Here is a 24,322-nt window from a genome sequence, read left to right as displayed (position 1 = left end):
AGGTACTTGGATGTTTTAATGCATCTTTTGTATACCTGTTGAGAAGTTTCTTCACACTTACCCTTTTATAAGTACGTGTTCTTTCTAGTTGCTGTTTATAATGCCTTTCAGAGGGGTTTGTATAGAGGATCATCAGGTATTTCTGGTCTTGCTCACATTGTTCTGCTTTTAGTACCTTCTAAGTTTGTAACCTGTGCTGGTTATGCCCTATAATTTCTTTCACTCTTGCTCTCCATCCAAGACATAGCTCTGTACTGGCCACTGGGAAGAAAATTAACTCTACACAGCTGAAAACAGCACATTTGTGTATCCAGTACACATCCTCAGCTCTACTTCATCTCAATATAAGTTGCTCACCCGGACCTGACAACTGGTTATGATAAATTCACAATACAGCATTTCATTCTTTTGTGCAGGTTGGACTCTTCTGTCAGCCTACTTAATCAAAACACAAATGTTTGGTAACAAAGATTTTCTTTGGCTGTTTCTTCTGACTGAAGATACCATGTCTTCAGTTTCATTTATAGAATTGCTGGTAGGAAAGCAAATAATGGAGTCTGCTCTGTGGATGGGTGACAGTATTAAATTTGAGTGTCAGGCGAAAGGTTTGCTTTCTGACCTTGGATTTATATGCATATAATGTACATTTCATTTGCACATTAGGAACGATTGCTAATAATTTTCAAGAGGAGTGCTTTTTTGTTCTAAGGAGTGTTAAGAGATCAAATTGAAACTGTAGTGTGATTTCAGATGACAGTGAAAGGGCTGGTATTCTTCAAAATAAAATCAGCTTTACCGTTACAAGTCTTAACTTTTAAAGCAGGTAACTTAAATAAGCTGTAAAGATATGATGTAATCAAGAGGGTTTGAAAGTTTAGTCTAGAAATGTTTTTTTTAATTTTCTAGCAATGTACTATGGAAAGTCAGAACATTAGAGAAAGAAGATTGAGGCGTGAGGGTTTTTCTCACCATTTCTGAGAATTGTCTTCCAGGAAATGCCATGAAAATCCTGTGTTTTTTGTTAATACTCTTGAGACTAAAGCTGTCAATTTATTAAAGGATTTAATGGATTAACTCCCCTTGCAAGAGCAGCAATAGCTATTGAGGCATTTGGAGAATCCCATCTGAATGCATGGAGTCCTTGACATTTATATTAGAACTGGTGAAGCTCTTCATACAAAACAAATTGGAGAAAAAGGCATTTAGGGAAACAAAAATTCACTGTGAATTTATTTGAAGCTATCCCATATTTGGAGAAGTGCCTAGAATTTATCAGTAGAATTTATCATCCTGAGGCATTGATGGCCTTTTGAACTCTTAGAAAAATGCTGTAATTGGAAGAGGAAGTGTAGGATATCTGTGGCATTTTGAGTGTCATATCTGCCTCTTCAAAAATCTTATTTTCAATGAAATTTGTTATGAAGTCTGTAACAAAAATATATTTTGATTTTAGGTAGCTGAACTTGAAGCTTTTGCTTAAAATCACAAGTCTGGGAGTTAAGATCAGCATTTTGCTTTCTGGGAACCTGGTTAATGTCTTTGTTTCCTTTTTTTCTGGAATAAAATAATATGGGGGTGAAATATAGCTCAAAGGCTTGTTTGCTGCTTTTTATTTTTACCTTAAACCTATTCTAAGTTAAGTAGGCTTTACACATCATACAAAATTGTTAAAGTCAGCATGTCATAATTTCAGGTGGGAGCTGATGCTTGCTGGAAGTAGGCAATATTTAATACTTTATTTATGACTGAAGTTCTTCTCATATTTAAATTCTTACATTCCATCACAAAGTATGGTCTGGTCATGTGCTGTCTGCACACCTGGTACCTGGTATGAAATACAAAACCAAGCCTTTTGCATCAAAAGTGATTATGTCAGCTTCCATGCAGTAAGAGCATCAAGCATTTTCTTAAAATTCTCTTACAGAGAGCAGTTTTGCATTGACTTTGACCTGTAACCCATTAGGAGAAATGTGAGGGACAAGTTTCTCACTCAGTTTGACTGACTTTTTCTTTATTAAAGCATCTTCAGAGGAAAAGTGTGCTGTTGGAATTGTATTTTGAGTTTAAAATGTCTGCAGATTGATTTCCCCATCCTACTTTATTGGGCAGAAATAATTGAGTTTATTTGCAAACTTAATATTAATTAGCATTTTTGACTTCAGCTAGACTGTAGTTACTTTTTTTTTTAATTAATCTTTTACATTTGCACTATATAGCAAATATCCAGCTACTCTGTATGTCACAGATTGACTTGAAGCACTCCTTACTGTGTCTGGGCTGTACTGGATGAAAAATTTCATGACATTGCTCCCCATGTTTCATAACTGTTGTCTGTCAAGGGTGGTTGTTTAATGAAAGCTGGGAACTGTCCTGGTGGGAGAGCCAATTGTGTCCATACGTGCTCTTCAGAAGAGAAACAGCCTTTCTTGAAATGATCAGGAGTGGGAAGGACTATCAGGAGTCTTAGGAGAGAATGGTTTCACCTGGCATGCTATTTATTGCATTGGATTTTAATAGGTGCAGATTTCCTTTATGCTTTTTTCATGGGTGGTTTGAGAGATTTTTGGCTGCTTCGTTGTGTTTGTTGTTTAGGGGTTTTTAGAGCAGAAATAGTAGCATTTTTCTGACATGAATTCTAGTTTACTTGAGTCTGTAAGAATGTTTACTGTGGAGCATTTGACAACACTGCAGTTGTCTGACTTGGTGATTGCTGTGCTTAAAATAGGAATGTGTTGTGTCTTACCTGCTCTCAGAGTGGGCTGGGCCCAGTGACTGATTAGTGCTGTATTTGAGAAGAAGGATTGTAGTCCTAAGACTTTTTTTCCATGCTGGTGGAAGTAGAGGAGAAGGAATTTTCACCTTTTACTAGTCAGAGTTTGGAAGATGGGCTGGATTTTAGATGGGATCTTCCAAAGCTCTCTTAACATGGAAGAATGCTCCTTCCATCCTCTGGCTAAAAGGGCAGCATTGCCTCTTGTTGCTACTGTTCTGTGCTGCAGAAGAGAGAACGGTTCATCAGTAATTTTTCCTTTTCTGGAAAAGGTCTTGCCTGCATTCTTGGTTGAAAAATGAACAATGTAACAAAAAAAGACCCAGCGTCTTTTTATGACCCTTTCTGCAACTGATTGTGTCAAATTTGAGTTTCTCTCATTAACATTCCACTTGTAAAATCATTGTGGTTTGTATTGACTTTTCAAGAGAATGGTTTTATTTTTTATGGCTTACACTGGACTGATGTGCTGCATTGTTTTGTTCTAGATCTCATGAACTGCGATCAAAGATTCTTTCATTGCAGTTGCTTCTGTCCATTCTGCAAAATGCAGGACCAGTCTTCAGGACAAATGAGATGTTCATTAATGCTATAAAGCAGTACCTCTGTGTTGCACTGTCAAAAAATGGAGTCTCATCAGTTCCAGAAGTTTTTGAACTTTCACTTTCCATATTTCTTACCCTCCTATCAAACTTCAAGACTCATCTAAAGATGCAGATTGAGGTATGTTACATTAATTTCTAATTAAATGTGTGGGAGTTGTTAAGTGAACATTTGTTTATATATGTGTAGCTTGGTCTTGCTTAAATAAATTTGTTTTCCTTTGTGACTCACAGCTTTTGTGTAAGACTTTCCAGATTTTCTTTGTTTTGAAGTTTTCTGTTGGGCGTGGTATGGTAGTATCACAGTGTTGCTGAAACTCAGAATTGAGTAGGTTTGTGGCTAAGCTGAACCAGTGTTCAGTTCAATATTGTGATTAGGAAAGCTTAGCCCAGCACTGCATATTACAAATCAAGAAAATGAATGTACTCAGGAAAAGACTGTGTAATATATGGTTTTGCAGAAGATTTTTAGAATGAAAACTAATGTCTTAGAAAGCATTGTGGATTCTCTTGGAGATCACTGGAACAGATTTCTTTCTCTTAGGAAGTCACAGCTATTCATTACTGTAGCCACTTCCCTTTGCTCATCAGGGCCTCTGTGGCTATATGTCCTGAATAAGATGATCTCATTTCCTCTGAAGGTGTGTGCACAATTGAACTCCTTGGGCTGTAAGTGGAGATAAGTACATATTCGTTGCAACAAATTCTCTGAATCCTGGCAGGCATTTTAAATTTTCAATGGGTCAGTTCTAAGTCATAGGGAAAAGGAAGGTGTATCCCCATATGGGCCATTAACTTAAGAGTTGACTGATCCTTGCAGATCCCACCCAGCTCGGAATATTCTGTAATTCTGTATGCGGAGGATTTGTGCTTGAGATCAGCTCTTTGAGCGTGAGCTTCTCAGAACAACTTCGCCCCTTTCAACCACATGGATACCCTCTTGTGGTGTCCTATGTGTTAAATATCTTAATTCTGTGGTGAATAAAGTAGTTCTGTGTGCAGTGTGTCAATGCTGTTTATTTTAGTAATTTTTTGTTTGGGGAGTCAGGTGTGAATACTGAAGCCCACAGATTGCCCCATCCATGTGGGGCTCAAGTATGTGAAGAGATGCTTAGAAATACTGATAAATCTTGCTGTTACAAGGACCTTGATTTCAGGGATATCCTCATCTGTGGATGTCATTGTACAAGTTGATGTGTTACGGCAGTTTTGGAGGAAGAATCTGATTTTGACAGTAGCATGTCATAAAATGATTGTGTTCTGATCACTTACCAGGTTATGTTGATACTTCTTTGGGGAAGAAACAGTAAGATTTCCAGTATGTGGTTGAGCATAGATTGGATAGAAATGATTGGATGTGACTTGAAAATATGATGCATTTTGAAAAGTTTCAAGGCCAACTGTATGCTCAACCAGACAGCAGTGCATATGCAGTGTTTGGCACATCAGACAAGCTGGGTGGAGCCGTTTCAGTCCCACAGCCTGCCTCCCAGAAGGTGTTGGACTTCTGTGTTCGAAGAGCTTACAAGTCAGCATGTAGGTGGTGAACGCATTGCAGTCAGCTTCCGTGACAGAAATTCGATAGGTTTCCATCACTGACAACCTATCACAAATTTCTAATAGAAAATGAAGACGTACGAGGTAAACTGGATATAGGTTGCCCTACACTATTGTAGCAGGTTCTAGAGTATGTTAACTTAGGACTATCACCATATATGAGGGCTACATTTCCTCCCTGTGAATAGAAAACCCAAAAACTTGATGCTGCTGAAGTACACGTTTATTACAAAGTATGGGGTATGCAGCAGTCTCTAGAAACTTCCTTTTTTTTCCTTATTATGAACTAAGAATTCTTCTTGCAGCTACTGATCCTAAAGATTATTCAGAAGATGTGGGTAGACATGTAGGTAACTTCATAGTTTGTCTTGGAGCTGTAAGGAGAGCCATATGCTCTGATTTATACTATGCAAAATCTATATATTTTGGGATTGAGTCTGCATTTTTCATCTGTGTAAGAATTTTCTGGCATTTTCAAAAAGAATAGTTTCAGATTCTGTTCAACATGACCCTCCCGTGGCCTGTTGACTTACATATTTAGCTAACACTGCCCTCTAATAGTAAAATAGTTTGAGTTGTACCTTAGCTGTAACTGTAGTTCTGAACGGGTGAATGAATATATTTGCAGCAAATCAAATCCCAGGTGTCTGTCAGAGGAGTTGGGGTGTCATTTTAACTGTACTTACCATTAGTACCCTTTCATAACAGTGAATAAGCTACCTTAAAACTAATGTTTCAGTTGACCAAACATAATAAATAATTAGCTGTTTTCTGGTTTAGTTTTCCAGTATATTAGGAACAAAGTCTCAACTCTATGATGTGCATTACAGTAAGTTATATAGTGATAAGTAGCATTTTGAAATAGCTGAAATGTAAACTATAACTACAGTTTTGAGAAGTTTTTCATTCCAGGATATGCTTGTCCAAAGGTGACACCAGAAGCAAGAAGTCAGCTGGGTCTCTGAGGCATAGAGATCTGAAGTATATCTTAATAGTATGCAGAGCTTCCAGCTATCTTCTCTTCTAGCTTAGATTGTGGTTTAGTTTTTGTCCCTGAAACCTTTTTCTCTGTTTCATCAGTGAGTTCTTTTTAAAATTTTCTACCAGAAAAGAAATAGTTTTTCTGGTTCCAGAGAATATATAGAATTAGTGCCTTCCAGCAAAAAATCAGGTAACACCAAATGTGTGACTGAGGGTTACTCAGAGCATGACATGTATTAAATTTTTGTCTTTCTCTGATTCCTTAAAATTGTGGCTAAAATCAGTCCAATATGCTTAAGCATGTTTAAGCACATACAAGTCTTTGAATTATGTGTTGAACTCCTTAGGTTTCACAGGGATGCTTTGCTTATTAAGACAGCTGGCATTGTGCTGTGTGTCTCTATTTCTTTAAATGTGGCGATCAATAAAATGTAACTACTGTTAGCACATTTTGCTTGAGGAAATAGCTTACCACCAAAGTTGCCTAAAAGTCAGTGTTGCTGTTTTTCCCCAGATGTATGACTTAAAGTGGAATGGCCTTATGTTTTTCTCTGCCTGGCTAATAGCATAAAAATATCTTGAAAAATTCTGTGCTATAAAAGAACAGTCAATATTAAAAACAAGAGCAGTTACATATTTGGATATTTGTGTGATGGATTTGGAGTGGCTTGAGACTCTCAGCAGCCCTCAAGTCAAAGTATGTGTTGTGGGTTTGGAAGCCACAAGTGGCTGTGAAGAGCTGAGCTCGAAGTACAGAACAGTGATGTAATGCACTGTAGCAGTTCAGTTTTGAGTTCAGGTGCTCATACAGCAGCTGCCACTGCTCAGGGAAGAAGTGAGAAGAAGCTTTAATTTAGCTGTCAAGCAAGCTTGCTGAATTAGCCCTGTGGTACTGATGGATATGGTGAGGAGCTAATTGAGAGGGGATACAATAGTTTCTGTTCCAAACAGCAGCAACTATACTAAAATGATTTTGGGGCAAACTTATCTGTGTTCTAGTGAAGACTCACCTTCCACTTAATGGAATTGCTGCATGCTCTGCCTGACCAGTACCCATATTCCAGTAATAATCTAACACTGTAGAGTGATTCTTTTGTCTCAAAATGTTTCCCTTCTAATGAGGGCACAATACTTCAAATTTGAATAAGTAACTGTTTGTTACGTTTGTGCCATAATGTCATCATCTTGTAGATAAAGTATTTTAGTCTTGAGGTAATACCTCTTCTTTCAAAATTCCAAATGAACTCTTAACAGCAGCTTAGGCTTCCTGTTAGGCTGAATTGTCGTTCAGGATTTGACATTATTCCCAGTTCTTCTGCTTTTGAATGCTCAGAAAATAAACCTGGACAGCACTGTTGAAGCAAATAAGTAAATAATTCAAAGTCCTAATTTGCATGTATCAATCGTAACTTGTATTTCTTCCTTTCCTCCTTTTTTTTTTGCCTTTTCATTGTTTCCTGTACTTCTAAAGTGCTGCTTTCAGAATTATGTCAGAATTTTGACCATCAAAGGTAGTGACTGTTTTTGTAATAGATATTTTTTTCTCCCTCTTACTGGAATATTTTTTAGGTTTTCTTCAAAGAAATTTTCTTGTATATCTTGGAAACTTCTACTAGCTCATTTGATCATAAGTGGATGGTTATACAAACACTGACAAGGATATGTGCAGGTATGAAGGACTAAAGTGTTCTAGATTTTGGTTTGTATCTTAAGGAAGAAAACTCTACTTGCCTTTCATTAAATTTACCTAGTTTTTGTTCCAAGGTTGACAATGTCACTTTATTTATAGATGCTCAGAGCGTGGTGGACATCTATGTGAACTATGATTGTGATTTAAATGCAGCAAATATATTTGAGAGGCTGGTTAATGACTTGTCAAAGATTGCTCAAGGAAGGGGTAGCCAAGAACTTGGCATGTCCAATGTTCAGGTAAAAATTGCACCAAACTTTATGAAGTTTCATGTTTCTTGGCATGATAAGTTGAGACTAAACTCTCCAGTCCACTAATTAATTGTTTATGCAATCTTTTCTAGGAATTAAGTTTGAGGAAAAAAGGATTAGAGTGCTTGGTATCGATCTTGAAATGCATGGTGGAATGGAGTAAGGATCAATATGTAAATCCCAATTCCCAGACAACCCTTGGTAAGACATATGATGTGTTTATGATATGTTTTTTCTGGCTTTAGTAATGAGGTGCTGCAGGACTTGAGTGTGTTCTTCCAGTATTTTGATGCTGTTAATGTCCAGACTATTTTTCCTTTGGTAGAAATATTGGTAAGTTTGGTGTCATTTAAATAAGTTGACTTAGTTGTCTTTTCCTAAATGTATGAATTCCTAGAATGCTACTGGACTGAAAATCTCTAAATCCTGTTACTTTCTGTATTTCTGATTTTAAAAGTGCCTCAAAACTTTCTTTGAAGCTCCCCTAATTTTTATATAATTATATATTGATTCACTAACTGCTAAAGCAAGCTGAATAGAGAGCATTTTCTTACTTACTTAGTGATTATTTTAAAAATTACTTATTTACTGAATAGTTATATGTTTTATAGCTGTAGAAGTTTGAATGTTGTAGGCCTTGAAATAACGAAATAATTACTTGTTTTAATCTTGTTTTCATCTGACCTAACGTTATGCCAGAATTTTCAGATTAAGCACTTAAAAGTTGGTAGGTGAACTAGTAAACTATTTAGGAGTGGTTAGCATGGCTGTCTTGTGAACTGAGAGCACCAGCTCCTTGGCATACCTAAATTCTTCTAGACACTGTGTTTCAAAAACTTAGAATAGTTGTTCCAGGTTAAAAGTGACACTGGATTTGAAAATAAAATATAAAAGCTGTAGTTGGTTTTCTGATGTGTTGGCGATTTTTTTCCCCAAGTGCCTGAAATTTTAGTTTTAATTTAATACTTAAATTTCAGTATGTGATGAACTGAAACTATTCTCCTTGATATGTTGTGATTTTTTAATTACTTACTTTCCAGACCAAAATCAAAACAGAATATGAATATATATATAAATATATATATATAATAAATGCAAAATTGAAGATAACCCTTCATTTTAGAAGCCTGATTTGAGGATTTGACATGTGATTTTTATTTGTTTTCACTGTATATATTGGATATATATAACCATTTCCAACTTTTAGGCCAAGAAAAACCCGCAGAACAGGACAGCACTGAAACCAAACACCCTGAGACAATTAACAGATATGGAAGCTTAAATTCTTTGGATTCTACTGCTTCATCAGGAATTGGCAGTTACAGCACACAGATGTCTGGCACTGACAACCCAGAGCAGTTTGAAGTCCTAAAGCAGCAAAAGGAAATAATAGAACAAGGAATTGACTTGTGAGTGCCCTTTTATCACCCATGGGAGGGTGGATTCTTTTGGAGCTATGAAGATTCCTGGGTTTTTCTTCCTTCTCCTCATAGATACTCATCTTGTGTTAGGAAAAAAACTCTGGATGTAACAGCACTTCCTCTGGTGAAAGAGTGCTGAATGGTGTCCCCTTTGGAGCCTGTCAACAGTGTTTTGTGTTAACCTAATTCCTCACAGCTAGAAGATGAGTACTCTGAATGTTTGTTCTTTTTTTCCCAGACCTGCTTGTCTAAAAATGAGGTTTTTATATATGGATAAAAAGAACATTTAACTTCTGATCATTTGATTATGACCTGTTTCAATGTATATGTTACTGGTGAAAATGCCTATATGCTTATGCTAATGAGTCCTTATGATTAATTAACTTGTCTTACTTAGCACTGGAGGATAATGTAATTTCTCTGTACAGTCTGACATCAGTCTTCTGTGTGATTTCATCTTTGTCACCTTAATCTTCTCAGTGAGGTCAGTTTTATGCAAAAATGAGAATTTCCTATATAATTTCAATATAGTTCTGGGACCCTGCACAAATATGCCTTAGTCCTTCAGGGCTTCAGTTTCTTTTATTTTCCTGGTCCTATGTTTTGTATGTTTCCATTTTTACAGGTAACTAATGGATTTCTTGACTGTTTCGTACAGATTAAAATAAAAATCAACAGCATAATTGTTCAAGATTTTGCTGTCTTTGTGGAATACTTATTTCATGAGTGCCAGAGTAAAAGGGAATGGCTTATTCCTATCTAATGTGAAGTTTGATAAAGGAGAAATATTTAATAGATTTTTTTAGCGTCTCATCTGAAAGTTCTGATTTTTTTTGCTTGGGCTTGTACAGCTTTGTGCATGGATAAAAGGGTTAACTCTCATTTCATCCTGCTCTTCATTGTACAGATTCAACAAGAAACCAAAGAGGGGGATTCAGTACCTGCAAGAACAAGGAATGCTTGGTACTACCCCTGAAGATATTGCTCAATTCTTGCATCAAGAGGAAAGATTAGATTCAGTAAGGAAACTTTTCCTGATGGCTGTCTGTGCTCGTGCTGATGGGTTTATACTAACTGCAAATCAGTTGATAGTGTTTAGGGTGTGTAACACATTAATGTGGAATGAAGAAAAGGAAACCTCTCTCTCTCTCTCTTCTAAAATTTGTAAGTTCAAGGAATTTGAGTTGGAGGTTGCAATAGAGCTGTACCCTGTGCTATATGCATCCTGCAGTTCAGCAAGGTGTAAGGCAAGAGACTGACCTACTTTAACTGACTCAAAACTTGTACTTGGTTGCTAGTATAGCTTGAAGCAACTTAGTAAATCCTATATACTTTAGTAAGGAACTGCCAAAAATACCTATCCTTCAGAGATCGTGAAAATAATAATGTGGTGCAACAGTGTAAAAAGCACATTTTTCTGCCCCAGAGGAAATTTAGTTAATCAGGATTAGTTCTTTGACTTTATTTGCAGCTAGCAGCTGTTGCTGGACTTGGAAGGGTCCTGCAACATCTGGGTGGGAATATCTCATGTTAATATTGTCATGAAAAGCCTAGCTTTCTGAAGCAGCAATTCTTACCATTGTGCATAAAAGCCACACCCATTGGTGCCCATGTTTGCCCGTGTTTGTGGCTGAAGTCACAAATTTCAGTATAAATGCTTAGAATCAGACATCAAAACATTTTTTTAACCTCAGTTTACATAAACAGGTATCTTGATCTGAATGCATGCTCTTTTTCACTGTACTGTGGTGTGTTGACAGTGATCACCTCATATGTATTTGAGTACCAGATATTTTTATTTGAGCATCCTTTGCATGCATCTGTTTGAAATCAGTACTCTAAGGGATAAAGTTGAGTTTAGTAAGCTTTTCATTCCTATAAGAAGTTTCTTAACTATAAAAATCATTATAGCAGAGAAAAATCATTAGTAATATTCTTTGTTTTGTACACTTGTGGAATTCATATAAAGAAAAAAATGGCATGTGAGTTTAAGAAGAGAATGAAGAATGTAGGCAGATACCTATGAGTATATAAGAGCACTATGATGGAATATATGGCCAAAATACTTTGCCTTAGACAGTAGAGGAGAAGCAGGACTATAGCTCAGTTACCTGCAAAACATGCCTCTCTTTCTGTAAAACATTTGACTCTATTGTTGTTATTTATATTTATTTTTCAAATATAAACAAACTAGTTTGTCTTTTCTGTTCTTATTTTAGACTCAGGTTGGGGAGTTCCTGGGAGACAATGATAAATTTAACAAAGAAGTCATGTATGCATATGTAGACCAACATGACTTCTCGGGAAAGGATTTCGTTTCAGCTCTGCGCATGTTTCTAGAAGGATTTCGTCTACCAGGAGAAGCTCAAAAGATTGATCGCTTAATGGAGAAATTTGCTGCTAGATACTTAGAGTGTAACCAAGGGTAAGATACCTTCTTCTTTAGAACTTTGGAAAGCTAAGCAATTAGTAAAAAATCCTAATAAATTAAATTTGCTATTCTTTCTCTCCTTTTTGCCTTCAGGCAAACTCTTTTTGCTAGTGCAGATACTGCATATGTTTTAGCTTACTCAATTATCATGTTGACAACAGATCTTCACAGTCCACAGGTATGTTGCTGGAATAAATATCTGTGTAATTCATAGGCATGTAACTTCCAAGGTTTGCGACAATGTAATTGTGAAAGCTTGATGTCCTATTTAACACTACTATGTGTGTAAGAAGTAAGGTTCGTGCATCTTTTAAGTAACAGTATCATGTTTCATGGGTGTTGAGGTTTTGAAGGTTATTTTATTAGGCCTTTCTGTAAGGTAGATTTCTGCATGATGGATGGTTTGGTCTGTATTACAAGAAAAAGCATTTATTTTCCTTTTTCTTTTATAAATGTACGTCTAATTTGGCATACATTTGATCTGTGGATACTACCAGATGTTCGAGTGTTGGAATGTCCTCATGGCTTTGTGGGGTATTGTAGGTTTGACAGTGTAGTTTTGTATGTGTTGAATGCTTCAAAATGTCTTCTGAATCTGCAGGTTTATCCTTAGTGGTAACTTTTTGTGGGCTGGGTAGTTTTATAGGGAGCATTGTAACTGATGAGCTTGTCTCATTTGTTGATATTTGTTGATATTTATAACTACTTTCTGCATTTCAGGTTAAGAATAAAATGACTAAAGAACAGTATATTAAAATGAATAGAGGTATCAATGACAGTAAAGATCTCCCTGAAGAATATTTGTCTGCTATCTATAATGAAATAGCTGGAAAGAAGATTTCAATGAAAGAAACAAAAGAATTAACAATACCTACAAAATCCAGTAAACAAAGTAAGTAGTGGCATTGTTAGCTTTCTTCAAGGATTGGCTCTTCAGTTGCATGAAGTTCTCCTTTATAAAACAAGAGTTGAATGAAGCAAACACCACCCACTAAACTCACAGTGGATCCTAGCTTCTAATTTCATATTCTTTTCTTTTTAACATAAATACATGATGCTGACCTCAAATCTGAGTTAGATGCAACTGCTTATTTTCACTTCCCTTTGCATCTGAATTCCTGGCAATCAGTGCATTGACCATGAAGGAGGAGGCAGGTTTTGCTGTTGAGCAGCAGCACAGGGAAATTGAAGGCTTTATGAAGTTATGTAGGTGCCAGTAGGTCCAGAGAAGAACACACACAGTGTGTGTGTCTTCTTTTTCATAAGTGACTGTTGGGATTTCCTGCAATAACCAATCTGTCTACAAACATTTTACAATATTTGATTCTTAAGGCCCTAATTTGTGCACTTTATTAATAATCTTTTCTTCTCTCAGATGTCAGAGAAAGTTTTTGTGTTTTGCACAGTGTGGAGGTTGAGATGGTACTCATTCTAGCTTTTCTGCAGAGAACATTAAGGGAGACTTAAATGTTCCCCAGCATATTTGTATAAGTTAAATCCTAGGTGAAGCCTTACGAATGGATTGCTTGCAGGAAATTTGCATCTGGAAAAAAAGAAATACTCTTGTTTTCAGTATTCATTCACCAAACATAATGTTTTATTGTGATTTTTAAAATTATGATTATTACATGCTGCTTGGATTTCACTGTTTTCATGGGATGGAGGTTCTATTATGGAAATGAAAAGGTTTAATGTAGTTCTTGCACTGAAAAAGGGTGTCAGTTATTTTTATTGTTATTTTCTCTGCTGATGCATTTGTGTGAAATACCTCTTCACTTTGAATTTAGCTTGGTGAGTGTGATATTTATGCTGTCAGTTGAGGTGATGGAGAAGAAATCTGGTTTTCAAATCTTAAAATTCTATAAAGGTTTAAAAATAGTTTATATTTCAAACCAAGTTTGCCTTTTATCCATATGGTAAAAGAACTATGAGAAGACTGGTGTGATAATTTCAGAAAGTAAAGATAATACAAAAATGCATCTGAGTATTGTACTTAATGAAAAACGTTAAATTACTATATTCCTAAAGACACCATTGCTAAAGACTCACAAATGAGAGAAAAAATGTGTTTGCAGGTGTTGCTAGTGAGAAGCAGAGAAGACTTCTATATAACTTGGAAATGGAACAAATGGCTAAAACAGCTAAAGCTCTTATGGAGGCAGTGAGCCACGTTCAGGCCCCTTTTACTAGTGCAACACACCTGGAGCATGTGAGACCCATGTTTAAGGTGAGATACATGTTTAGTTCATTATGTAGAATATCACAGATTCTTAATACAAAATGCTGACTGACAAAATTTATTGAAAATAATAAGCATTTGCATCTGTTGTGTTTTGCTCATTTTGTGAGTTATTTAGCTTGCTACAGGAAAGAGTTTGAGCTTTGGATTTGAGCTTTCTAATCTAGTTTTATTTACCCTGGAATTTAAGAAGTTTCTGTGCTGATAGAAGAAGCATCTTAAGGCAGTAGAGCAGTTATCAGAAAAAACTTTAATATAATGTTGTCTGTTGCAAATTAATACTTCATAAAGCTAGGACTCTGGTCCAGTGTAGGGGAGAAAGTGGACCTGTATAGAACTATTATTCTAAGCACCTCTCTGCTATTGTCTAAGGGCAAAGCTGTCTGCATCCCAAATGTCCTTTCCACAGCAGTGATTCAGACTCACAGGTCATGTTCAGTAGTGTACGATGCCTCAGTGTGCTCTTGGATGTGGTCTCTGGCATACCTAACTCACAGCAGTCATCTGCCATTGAGATAATTTGTTATGGTTTTCCCATGCTCTCCTTTGAGCCCTAGTTCCAGTCATGCTCCTCACATGACCCCTTTGTGAACTGCTCCTGGGAAGTGAAGTCTCAGACCACTACCACTGAATTAATAAATGGTTCCCTGGAGGGATGTGTTGTGAGGTTAGGTGGAGCTCCAGGACCAAGAATCACAGAAACATTTAGGTTAAAATAGACTCTTAAAAGCTTTGAGTCCTGCTGTTAAGCCGGTGCTGCTGAGTCCACCACTAAACCGTGACCTGCTTCCCGGCTTGGTGCCTGCACTACTTCTTGGGCAGCTTGTTCCAACTTTGGTCTATTGTGTCTGTGAGGGACTTTTTCCTAATATTCAGTCTAAACCTCTCCTGGTGCAACTTGAGGACACTTGCTCTCATTCTTTCCCTTGTTACTTGGGAGAAGAGGCCAACTCCCAGCTCTTTAACCAACTCCATTGTCCTCCTTTGGACTCACTCCAGCGCCTCCATCCGTGTCTTCCTTGCAGTGAGAGCCCAGAACTGAGCACAGGATTCAAAGTGTGGCCTGACCAGTGCTGAGTACAGAGCACTGGCCTGATCCTGCTGGCCACACTTACTGGCACAAGCCAGAATGCCATTGGCCTTCTTGGCCACCTGGGCACACTGAGGATCTCACTGTAAGGTGCTGTCTATGAGGAAAAAACTAAAAGTTCTTTGTCCCCTTATTAAGAAAACTAACAATATTTTATTTTTACAGAGGAACACTAAGCACAGACCTTGTTAAAAATTCACTTTTAGGCTGTTCAAAGTGTCACATAGCAGAGATGTACTACACTTTCTCTCTGCTGACTTCCTGAAGGCTGAAATTAAATAATTCACATGCAGGCATCTGTAAAATTCATAATGTGATTTTCTTCAAGATACCAGCCCTAATACTTCCTACCCTTTACTATCAGAAAAGTGTATTTCCACAGTTCATTTTCAAAGGAGCAAAATATGAAGCACCCTGGTTAAATTAACACCCTGAATATGTTTCGTGAAGGTGCAAAAAATTAAAGTTGTTACTTGGTGTTACATGAGGGTGTTAATGAACTAATTAAAGTACTGAGGACAGTACTGTAATGTATTGAACAGAGGACCCTCTTCTCAAAAACAAGTGAGAACTGTGGAATTGAGTATTTAATTTCACTTTTTTTATTTAGACTTCAAATTTTTAGTAAAAATTTACAGATTTGTGAGTATATCACCCATTGATGTCCACATAAAATTGATTGTTCTAACTGTGTTTACAGGTACATTGGCTAAATTTTTAAAACGGCAAAAATTCACTTTATGTACCCATCTAAGCAGCTCAGAGTCAAATGTCTGGTTTTAAGGCTTGATTTTCATCTGTAATAACAAAGCAGTCTACAAATAACAGCATACATCTAGCTACAAAGCACAGTATACAGACCATTAGATAGTTCTTAAGAAATTATTTCAGTTTTGTGATATTTTTTTAAGATTAGTTTTGGTTTCAATAGTAATGAAAATTAGGAAGGCAGTGGGAAAATGCATACATTTCTGAATGTAAAATCATAGAATAGTTTGGGTTGGAAGGGACCTTTAAAGGTGATACAGTAGGGAATTAAGTACTGAATCTCTGAATTCATCCAATGCCTTTAATACTGTTCCACAGTTACAGTTTGGTATGTGCAAGCATTAATGCTTTTTGAAGGTAGTGCTTTTGGAGTTGCTGGCTGAAATGAAACCAAAGCTCTCTGTGCATCATTTTGTTACGAAATTAAGTGTGAAATCTATTGCTCCTTTCTGTGCCCATTGACTCTGTATTTCATCTGGGGCAACTTCAGGTAAAAACTATGTTTAAAATTATTCTGGGTTCTGTGGTTTTTCTTCTCCATAACCCTGTGTAGTTACAGCAGGATCCTCTTCATCTTCTGACTGTTTTTTCTGCCTCTGGGAGAAGGAGCCTTGACCACAAGGAAAGGACTGTGTAGACACTCTTGGAGTTATTTTAGTTGCATGTATTGCATCCTGAGTGCCACCTAAGGCAAGAGGAATGGGAAACATCAATAGTAGCTTAGGTACAAAAATATGGAGAGATAAGGGCAGCAAAATTAGTAGTAGAGAAATAAGGCAAGAGTCATGTCCTGGATGTTTTGTTGTTGTTGGTTTACCTTAATTTTAATGTGATTAATAAAGTTTGCCTTATTTTCACTACCCTCCTTTTTTTTTTTTTTCCTGGTGTTATCAGGACAAGCAGGTCTTACTTTAAGTATGTACTTTCCATCATAAATCTGTTACATGATGTGTTGGTTATTACAATAACTGTTTATTTTTTCAGTGTGCAAAGATAAAAGTCGTCCTGGGAACGCTAAATCTCTTAACAGACATCTAATTGGCGTAGCTTTAGGATTTGGTTTTTACAACTATCTGAAGCTGGCTGTGTGTTTGTTGCTGAGGGAGAGGACACATGCTTTTGAGGGGAGCTCCACTCTACATTACTTCTGCCCCCTTCTGTGTCTAATGTCTCTTGTCACCACACTTTGCACTATTATGTGTTCTCATGTCTGTATATTCTGTTTCCTTTTTGTCAAAAGACAGCTTCAAGGTTGATTATGTAAATTAAGAATGGAATTTACTCTTGAGCAAGATGGTGAAACTAACATTTCCTTCAAGTACCAACAATTGCCAATATAACACTTACTTTGCATGCATTCCAGTTGGCATGGACACCTTTCCTGGCTGCATTCAGTGTGGGTCTGCAGGACTGTGATGACACCGAAGTTGCCTCTCTTTGTTTGGAGGGTATACGATGTGCAATCCGGATTGCTTGCATTTTCAACATTCAGGTAAAAAATGTAAGATTGAGACAATACTTTGATTTATGTACTAGCAAAATGTTAGTGGAATTCTAAGGGTCCTTGCTGCTGAAGCTGTGCACTGTAATACCTAGCAGCTGCCTACTTCTGACATTGCTATTTCATCTGATACTTGACTGGAAGTGTAAATGAAGTGACCTTTATTTTTCTTGATGTTTAATGGTAAGTGCCTTCATGTCTCTGCACTGAATGTTTGTTTCCCTAGAAATTGACTACTTCTGTGTCAAAATATTTTATTTCTAGCATTTTTGAAAAGCTGTTTAGATGTGTTGTGTTTATAAAATGAGTTTCTCTCCTGTAAAGCAGTATCTCTGTGAACTGTATTGAAATAATTGTTTTCAACTTCAGAGAGATTATTCTAATCTGAGATGTCTATAAATGGTTACTTTTTTTAACAGTTACAGCTTTGCAAATGACATTCCTCATGTAATGAATGAATGGATTTTGCATTAAGTGCAATGCCAAGAATGCCAGACTGAGTCCAGAGGGCAATGGTGATTAAACTTGGGTTTCTTTTGGCTCTTGTTTTTCTATTTAGGAGCCACTGGTAGGGAAGGTACAATTACTCTATTGGTAGAGTATTAGTTACTAAATGGAATAGTGGTCTGCAACAAATCTATTATGTAGCTGAAGAGAGGGGCAAGTAAAATCCATATGTTTGGCATTGTGTTATTTCATGTGTATGTTGAAAATGCTTAACAAGAGAAAACGCACCAACCCAAAAACCAACTGTGTAAGACTAAATAGATTATATTGAACTATGATACAAGAGGGAATGCTTTCCTTGCTTCTCCTCTTGCACTTGTGTTTGGCAAGTTAGATAACTTTTTACCACTAATGGGTAAAGGCACATTGGGACCTGTGGTACAGCTGCTTTAAAAAGCCCATTTGAGATCATGTGAGGTTTCTTTCCTCTGTTTTTCTACCAAATTTCTACAACTATCTGTCCCTGAGCTGAGCCGACTTAAAAGTTTGGTTAGCAAAGCCTTCCCTGGAGCCTGCAGATGTTCAGTGAAACACACTCTGGTTACTTTTGTTTCTGAGCTGCAAAAGTGGAACTGTAAAAGTTCCAGCAGCTCTGCAGGGTTTAGCTCCCAGTCCTGCAGTGGTCAGCCTTGCATGGGGAGGGCAAGAACATGTTTGCTCAAGATCCCTATGATTCAGCTGTACCCTTCTATTGGTTTGGGACACAATTGAACTGGAGGTGTTCCAAAAACAAGTTTTTAAATTTCAAAAAATGGGAAGCATTGCTTTTGCATTTTCAATATAAGCATTATTACTTCTTGATTTTCTATGGGAATTCTATTTTGTTGATATAATTAAAAATGGTACTGATTTGTTGGTGATTTCAGTATTACAGGATTATTCCAGTTCACAAGGTCTTGGTGAGATGGGATATTGTCTGACTGCAGTCACCAGATAGCACTGGTGGTTTAAAGGAGACTGGTACATCTCTACTTGAGCTGATTTAAGGATCATTTAACCAGTGTTGGCAACTTTCCAATTTTCATTGTGTAGATGTACAGAAATTAAGATAGGTGCCTATTATGAGTTAACATTTGTTTACACACCTTGTGAGATAATGGAGGGACCTGGATGCCTTTAATTTTAAGAAAATTTCCAAAGTACACAATATAGTTTTAAGCTATGCATGTTCACCTCTAAAATCTCAGTTACAGATTCTGGTTTTAATTATTTATGCTTTTAATCTTAGGCTTGTCACACAGTCTGACTTCTGTCTTTAAGCATCTGAGACTAGATATGCATCAAAAGGATGTACTTAATCTGCTTATATCATCAGGTTTAAATTTCTGGGTGATGGACACATTGTTTAGTTGTTTGTCTTCTACTTTGCTGACTTGGAAAAAGAGGAGAGAGGGGAATACCTGTGTGAATGAGTAAGACTGAAAACGTTTTGTTTTTACAGAAGATGCACAGTTTGTATACTGTAAAGCTTCATTGCTTAGTACACTTTCTTTGAGACTTCATTTTTCTGTGCCTTTGCCAGCATACCCTGCAGTAATGGTTGGGTTTGAATGTGGCAGCTATACTGTGATCAGTGGCTCGGTGGAAATCTGTCCTTCTACCATAGCCCACTGTTGTGGTGTTAGTGTTTTCTCTGTGGAATCCCATTCCTCCTGGTTTTGTTTTTTTGTTGTTTTTTTTTTTTCTAATATAGATTTATATTTTGTAGTTTTCTGTGATCAGTGATTATTTACTTAAAAATAGCCCTAAATATCCAAACAGTTGAATATGTTTCATAATTGCCATTTGTTTATCTGGTGTACAGCCATTTCACTTTGCAGCCTTCAGTTTATACATAACAGGAGAATAAAATGCACTTGTGGGCTCAACTGTAATCCCCTTTTTACCACTGTAATTGGTTCATGTGAGATCTGAGGAGTCCCTTTGTTGCTTATAGATACCATACACATAAAAATTGGGTAACTGGGTAGAAATTTCTTTTGAGAGATCTGTCTGGATTATGGTCACTTGCTGTTTACCCATGACACTTGATTCAGAAGCTTCTGAGGTGCTCCAAATGATGCAGATTAAATCAAATAGGCTTTGAGCAATTCCATGGAATTGGCATAACTTGCCTTTTAGATAGGTTTTTTAGGTTTTGTTGACAAAAAAAATGCTGAAGTTTTGGTGAGTCTGCTAAGGCAGCATTTTCAGAATAGGTCTGACTATAGTATAAGAATGTTGAAAACTTAGCTAAGTAGCAACATTTCTTCTGAAACTGCATCCCGTTTTCTCTAAAAAAGACCAAACCAGAAACCTCAACACAACTTATGTGTTCTATGCTGTCAGAAATTACACTTCATGTTCCTGAATAGAAGGAACCTGATTTCATCCCACAGATACCTTCTTACTGGTGAAGAACTTGTGATATTTTCAGTATGCTTTGGAAATCCACTTTTAGGAAGAGAAAGGTAAATGGTATAGTTGATGAAATCACACAGCTTGTACTAAGAACAAGAAATGGCAAAAATATTTATGAGACTTTTGTTTCTTTGCCTCCCATTTGTAGCTTGAAAGAGATGCCTATGTTCAAGCATTAGCAAGATTTACATTGCTTACAGTGAGTTCTGGTATTACTGAAATGAAGCAGAAGAATATTGACACCATTAAAACTCTCATCACAGTGGCTCATACAGATGGAAACTATTTAGGAAATTCCTGGCATGAGGTAAGAGCCATTCGTGCATAAACTGTAAGAAAGCATGTTCACTGATTTTCAGCACAGTAGTATGCTTGTTTGTGCATAACCACAGTGGGGTTTAGGTAAGTGCCACCTTATCTATACTCTCGTTGCATACATTATGCAGCCAGTTAAAGTAGCAAAACATGTCCAAGTGAGAAATAAAATTGTGAGAGACTAATCTAGTACTATTCAAATTAATATTCATTTTAGATAGAACAACAGATTTTCATACCTCAAATGTTTAGAGTTGTTGTTTTGTTTTTTTTCTTTTAACGGTCTTTACTTGCTTTTTACTATTTCAAACTGCTTTTTGTTGTTAAACAACTTTTTTATTCTCTGGAATAGATTCTGAAATGCATCAGTCAGCTTGAACTGGCACAGTTAATAGGAACTGGAGTAAAACCTCGCTACATCTCAGGGACAGTGCGTGGCAGAGAAGGTTCTTTTACTGGAACAAAAGATCAGGCACCTGATGAATTTGTGGGGCTGGGACTGGGTAAGTACTCTAGAGTGGAAGTGTTCAATTTAACTGGTTTTGTTCAGAGAACTGTTTAAATTTGTTCTGGTTTTTATGTGAGGTTCTGACAAAAGGCGATAAAGAAGACCTTGTAAAACTTAAGCTTTGAGACTTATTCCAATTTCTTGAATGTTTCATTTGCTCTCTGTTATTATTGCTTGGGTGAGAAATGTAAGAAGATAATATATATTATTCACTTCTATTAAAATATAGCTTTACAGCTAAGAATGGATTGCAGATGGTATGACCAGATTTAATAATACTGCAAGATGATTGTGCCAAGTATTTTACCAAGCAAGCGAGTCAGTATGTGTAGGTTAAGCATCTGTTGGGGTGCTTTGTGAGAAATACACAGAACTCAAACCAAGTGGGAGATTAATTTAGCTTAAATTCTGAATTTCCATTTCTTTCCTATTTTGGTTGCTTTAGTACTGCCATTTTTAGGCATAAGCCCCAAAATATACTCCAAAAATGAGTCGATGTTTCTTATCCTCCTAGAAGAGTATAAGACTTAACTTAAACTATCTTTAGAAGGTTGGGGGTTTTGTTTATTTGTTTGTTTTAAATGGGAACACAGTTAAAGATACACAGATGTAGGATATTAGAAAACTCTGGAAGCATCAAAGTGTATATATATAAGTCTTTTTGACATTGAGAAAGTTTCAGTTATAGTGTGATGCTCAATATCTCCTGCCTTTTGAATTTCACCCACAGCCAGACAAAAGCTTTGTCTTCCCTCAGTTTTTCTTGTGTATATATATTTTATTTTTTTTTTTTTGAGCAGTGATCATTTTCTGTCTTCCTTGATCTTAGCACCCAAAACTAATCCTAATCATCCAGGTTTTTGTGTTCTCCTCAGACAGTTTTTCTTCTTCTGTAGTCATTCATTTTCTTTACCTTCTTCTCCCTTTTGGCCTGCCTCTCTGGACTCCCTCACCTTGCCAAGCATTGATGAAGGGAAAACTTAGGCCTGGAAATCAGTGAGTCTGCCAGCATCTCACACACTGAGCTTCTCCTGCCCTTCCAATATGCATCCTTCAGTTTAGTGTTCCATGATGACCTGTGCAACTTGGCTACTTCTAAATGCTGGCAGTTTCTCTACGCTGCAGTGGCTGGCCTTTAAAGGTTCTAAGTCCTCATAACTCAAGAATGTAAACGGTATTCAGGTGTCTCTAAATCATACTTGGCAGTCATTAGTGTAGGTCCAGCTCATAAAGACCTTTTGCTGCTGTCAGCTACATTTCTAGGGAAAATAGTTTATGCCCAAATGCATAAAGTGTTTTTCTCTGAATTGAATTTCTGGAATACTTTTTCCAGTGCACATATGGAAACTTCACCATTTTCTTCCTCCTTTTTTTTTTTTTAATAATGTTGCTTCAATCTTATAGGAAAATGCTTAACTAGGTTTTCATGCACTGAGGGGCTGTTAGAACATTTTCTCAACTATTTTAGCTATTTCACTTGTTTCCCTAAATCCTTTTTTGCAGATAGTTTAAGTTTCTATGATTACTCCAAAGTATGCATTGGAACTGTGGGTTTCAAGCAAGCTTTCTATAAACCTAAATTCCTGTGAAGAACACATAGTGTGTATGTCCATATACACAGACACATATTTTACAGGAAAATAGTTGTTTAGAGTGAGTGAAATTTCAGTCTGGTGACACAGACGCTCCATCTTTCAGACTTGCTTGCAATTTCAGATGTGGATAAGCAGCAGCACTCACTCTTCTTGCTGAAGTTAATGTGTTTTTTGAAATAACTAAGATCAACAAAACCAGACCCAAAAGCTCCTTTCCTCATTTACTTCCTCAGCAAGGATCCAGGTGTGGCTCTTTAGGCATCTGCGTTCAAATGTCTTCATCTTGTATATAACCTTCCTGCTGTGGCCCTTTTTTTTGTTGTTGTACTTGGAAATTCAAAACACCACAAGTCATGGGGGTTGTAAAAGTAAATGAATGAGTCTATTGCTCCTTTGGTAGGAATGTTGCCTTACTTGGAGTTGTAATTGTGAAATCACATTTCTTCTATGTCAGTTTCTGTTCACAAAGTTGAAAGACAAAACCTGCTGCTGTGAGTAGGTAATAGCGAAAGTGTACTTCCTGGGCAACCTGAAATCCTCTTTGGACAGTGGGAATCTGAGGAATCTCTTTTTTCTTAAAGCAGAGTTACATAGCTGACTCCTGTGTGCCATTGTAAAAGATTTCACAACTGTTAGAGTGCAAGTCTGCTGTCTGTTTAGGTTTTCAAGCATTCAATTACAAATCCTGTGATAACAAGGAATTCTCACATAAGCTGATAACGTTGGTTAAGGTTCTGACTCCTTGGAAATAGCCCTTCAAATTCTCTTCACTCTCTGCTGCTCATTTGATGTGTCTTAGCTGACTCACTACCAAGATTCAAGCTAAATGACACTGGCAACTTATGTGCTTACAACAGAAGTCTTGATAAAACCCAGTGGTATTAGAAATTGCTGAGATACTAGTAGGAGGTTACATATGCATGTACAGAAAGGTTGTTCCATAATTCCCTTAGAAAACTACTTCAGGTGGGTCAGGTTGTATAGATTTTATGGGCAGTCATCTACAGCCAGCTCCAGGTGGATGGAGTACATTGAGATTGAGGCAGGCTTAAACATGAGAAGTTTTTCTCTCAGCAAACCTCTGAGAACAAAACTGTTTGCCTTCTTTCAGTTTTCTGTTCTTTTCGGTATTGCTGAAAAAAAAAAAAAAGCCCTGAATACAGGTTGTGGAATTATCCAGAGTGATTGCAGGCTTCCTGCTCTTCTTTTTGATGGCTGTTCAATGGGAGTTTGGAGATTGCTAAAAATATCAGGATTTTTCTCACTGCAAAGTTAGCAGTTTCTTCATATGAGCTTTCCCAGATGTGGGTTACAGTTTTCAGCCTCCAAAATAAATAATTGCTCTTTTTATTTATAGATATTTCTCACTATTTTGGGTGATAATTTTGCTGTAATTGAGATGTAGCTTAAAGATGGAGTTTTGGTGGAGACTCTTCTTTCTGAATGATAAGAAATAAAATATTTTAGGATGGATTTACTCACTTGATACTAATTAAGTGTGAAAAATTCTCCTCTAAGCTATACTCTCAGTCATATGTTGTGTGTTCTAAGTGTCAGGATTACCAAAGGTTCATTGAAAAATGAAGGAAAAAAGGTGATTCTTGTGGCTTTTATTTTTTTACTTGTATCTGTTGTTCCAAATGTGGACAATTTTCGGGGCTAGTATAGTTCATACATGGGTAGAGATGTGGTAATT

At 36.8% G+C, this 24,322-nt stretch overlaps 1 protein-coding gene across 1 annotated transcript in view; it reads left to right on the top strand.

Moving 5' to 3' along the window:
• ARFGEF1 (ADP ribosylation factor guanine nucleotide exchange factor 1) overlaps positions 1-24,322 on the top strand; it is an 84,477-nt gene that overhangs the window by 43,090 nt on the left and 17,065 nt on the right. The window contains exons 10-22 of the mRNA XM_062502184.1: positions 3,259-3,493; positions 7,480-7,579; positions 7,700-7,839; positions 7,944-8,052; positions 9,059-9,260; positions 10,180-10,291; positions 11,492-11,697; positions 11,797-11,881; positions 12,424-12,595; positions 13,779-13,930; positions 17,164-17,292; positions 20,357-20,515; positions 20,876-21,026. Coding sequence (XP_062358168.1) covers positions 3,259-3,493; positions 7,480-7,579; positions 7,700-7,839; positions 7,944-8,052; positions 9,059-9,260; positions 10,180-10,291; positions 11,492-11,697; positions 11,797-11,881; positions 12,424-12,595; positions 13,779-13,930; positions 17,164-17,292; positions 20,357-20,515; positions 20,876-21,026 — 1,952 coding nt within the window. The remainder of the gene's footprint in view (positions 1-3,258; positions 3,494-7,479; positions 7,580-7,699; positions 7,840-7,943; positions 8,053-9,058; positions 9,261-10,179; positions 10,292-11,491; positions 11,698-11,796; positions 11,882-12,423; positions 12,596-13,778; positions 13,931-17,163; positions 17,293-20,356; positions 20,516-20,875; positions 21,027-24,322) is intronic.

This window comes from Cinclus cinclus, chromosome 1 (genome assembly GCF_963662255.1).
Source record: "Cinclus cinclus chromosome 1, bCinCin1.1, whole genome shotgun sequence".
Taxonomy (NCBI): Eukaryota; Metazoa; Chordata; class Aves; order Passeriformes; family Cinclidae; genus Cinclus; species Cinclus cinclus.
The sequence above is the reverse complement of the archived record's forward strand: the minus strand, read 5'-3'. Positions and strand labels throughout refer to the sequence as shown.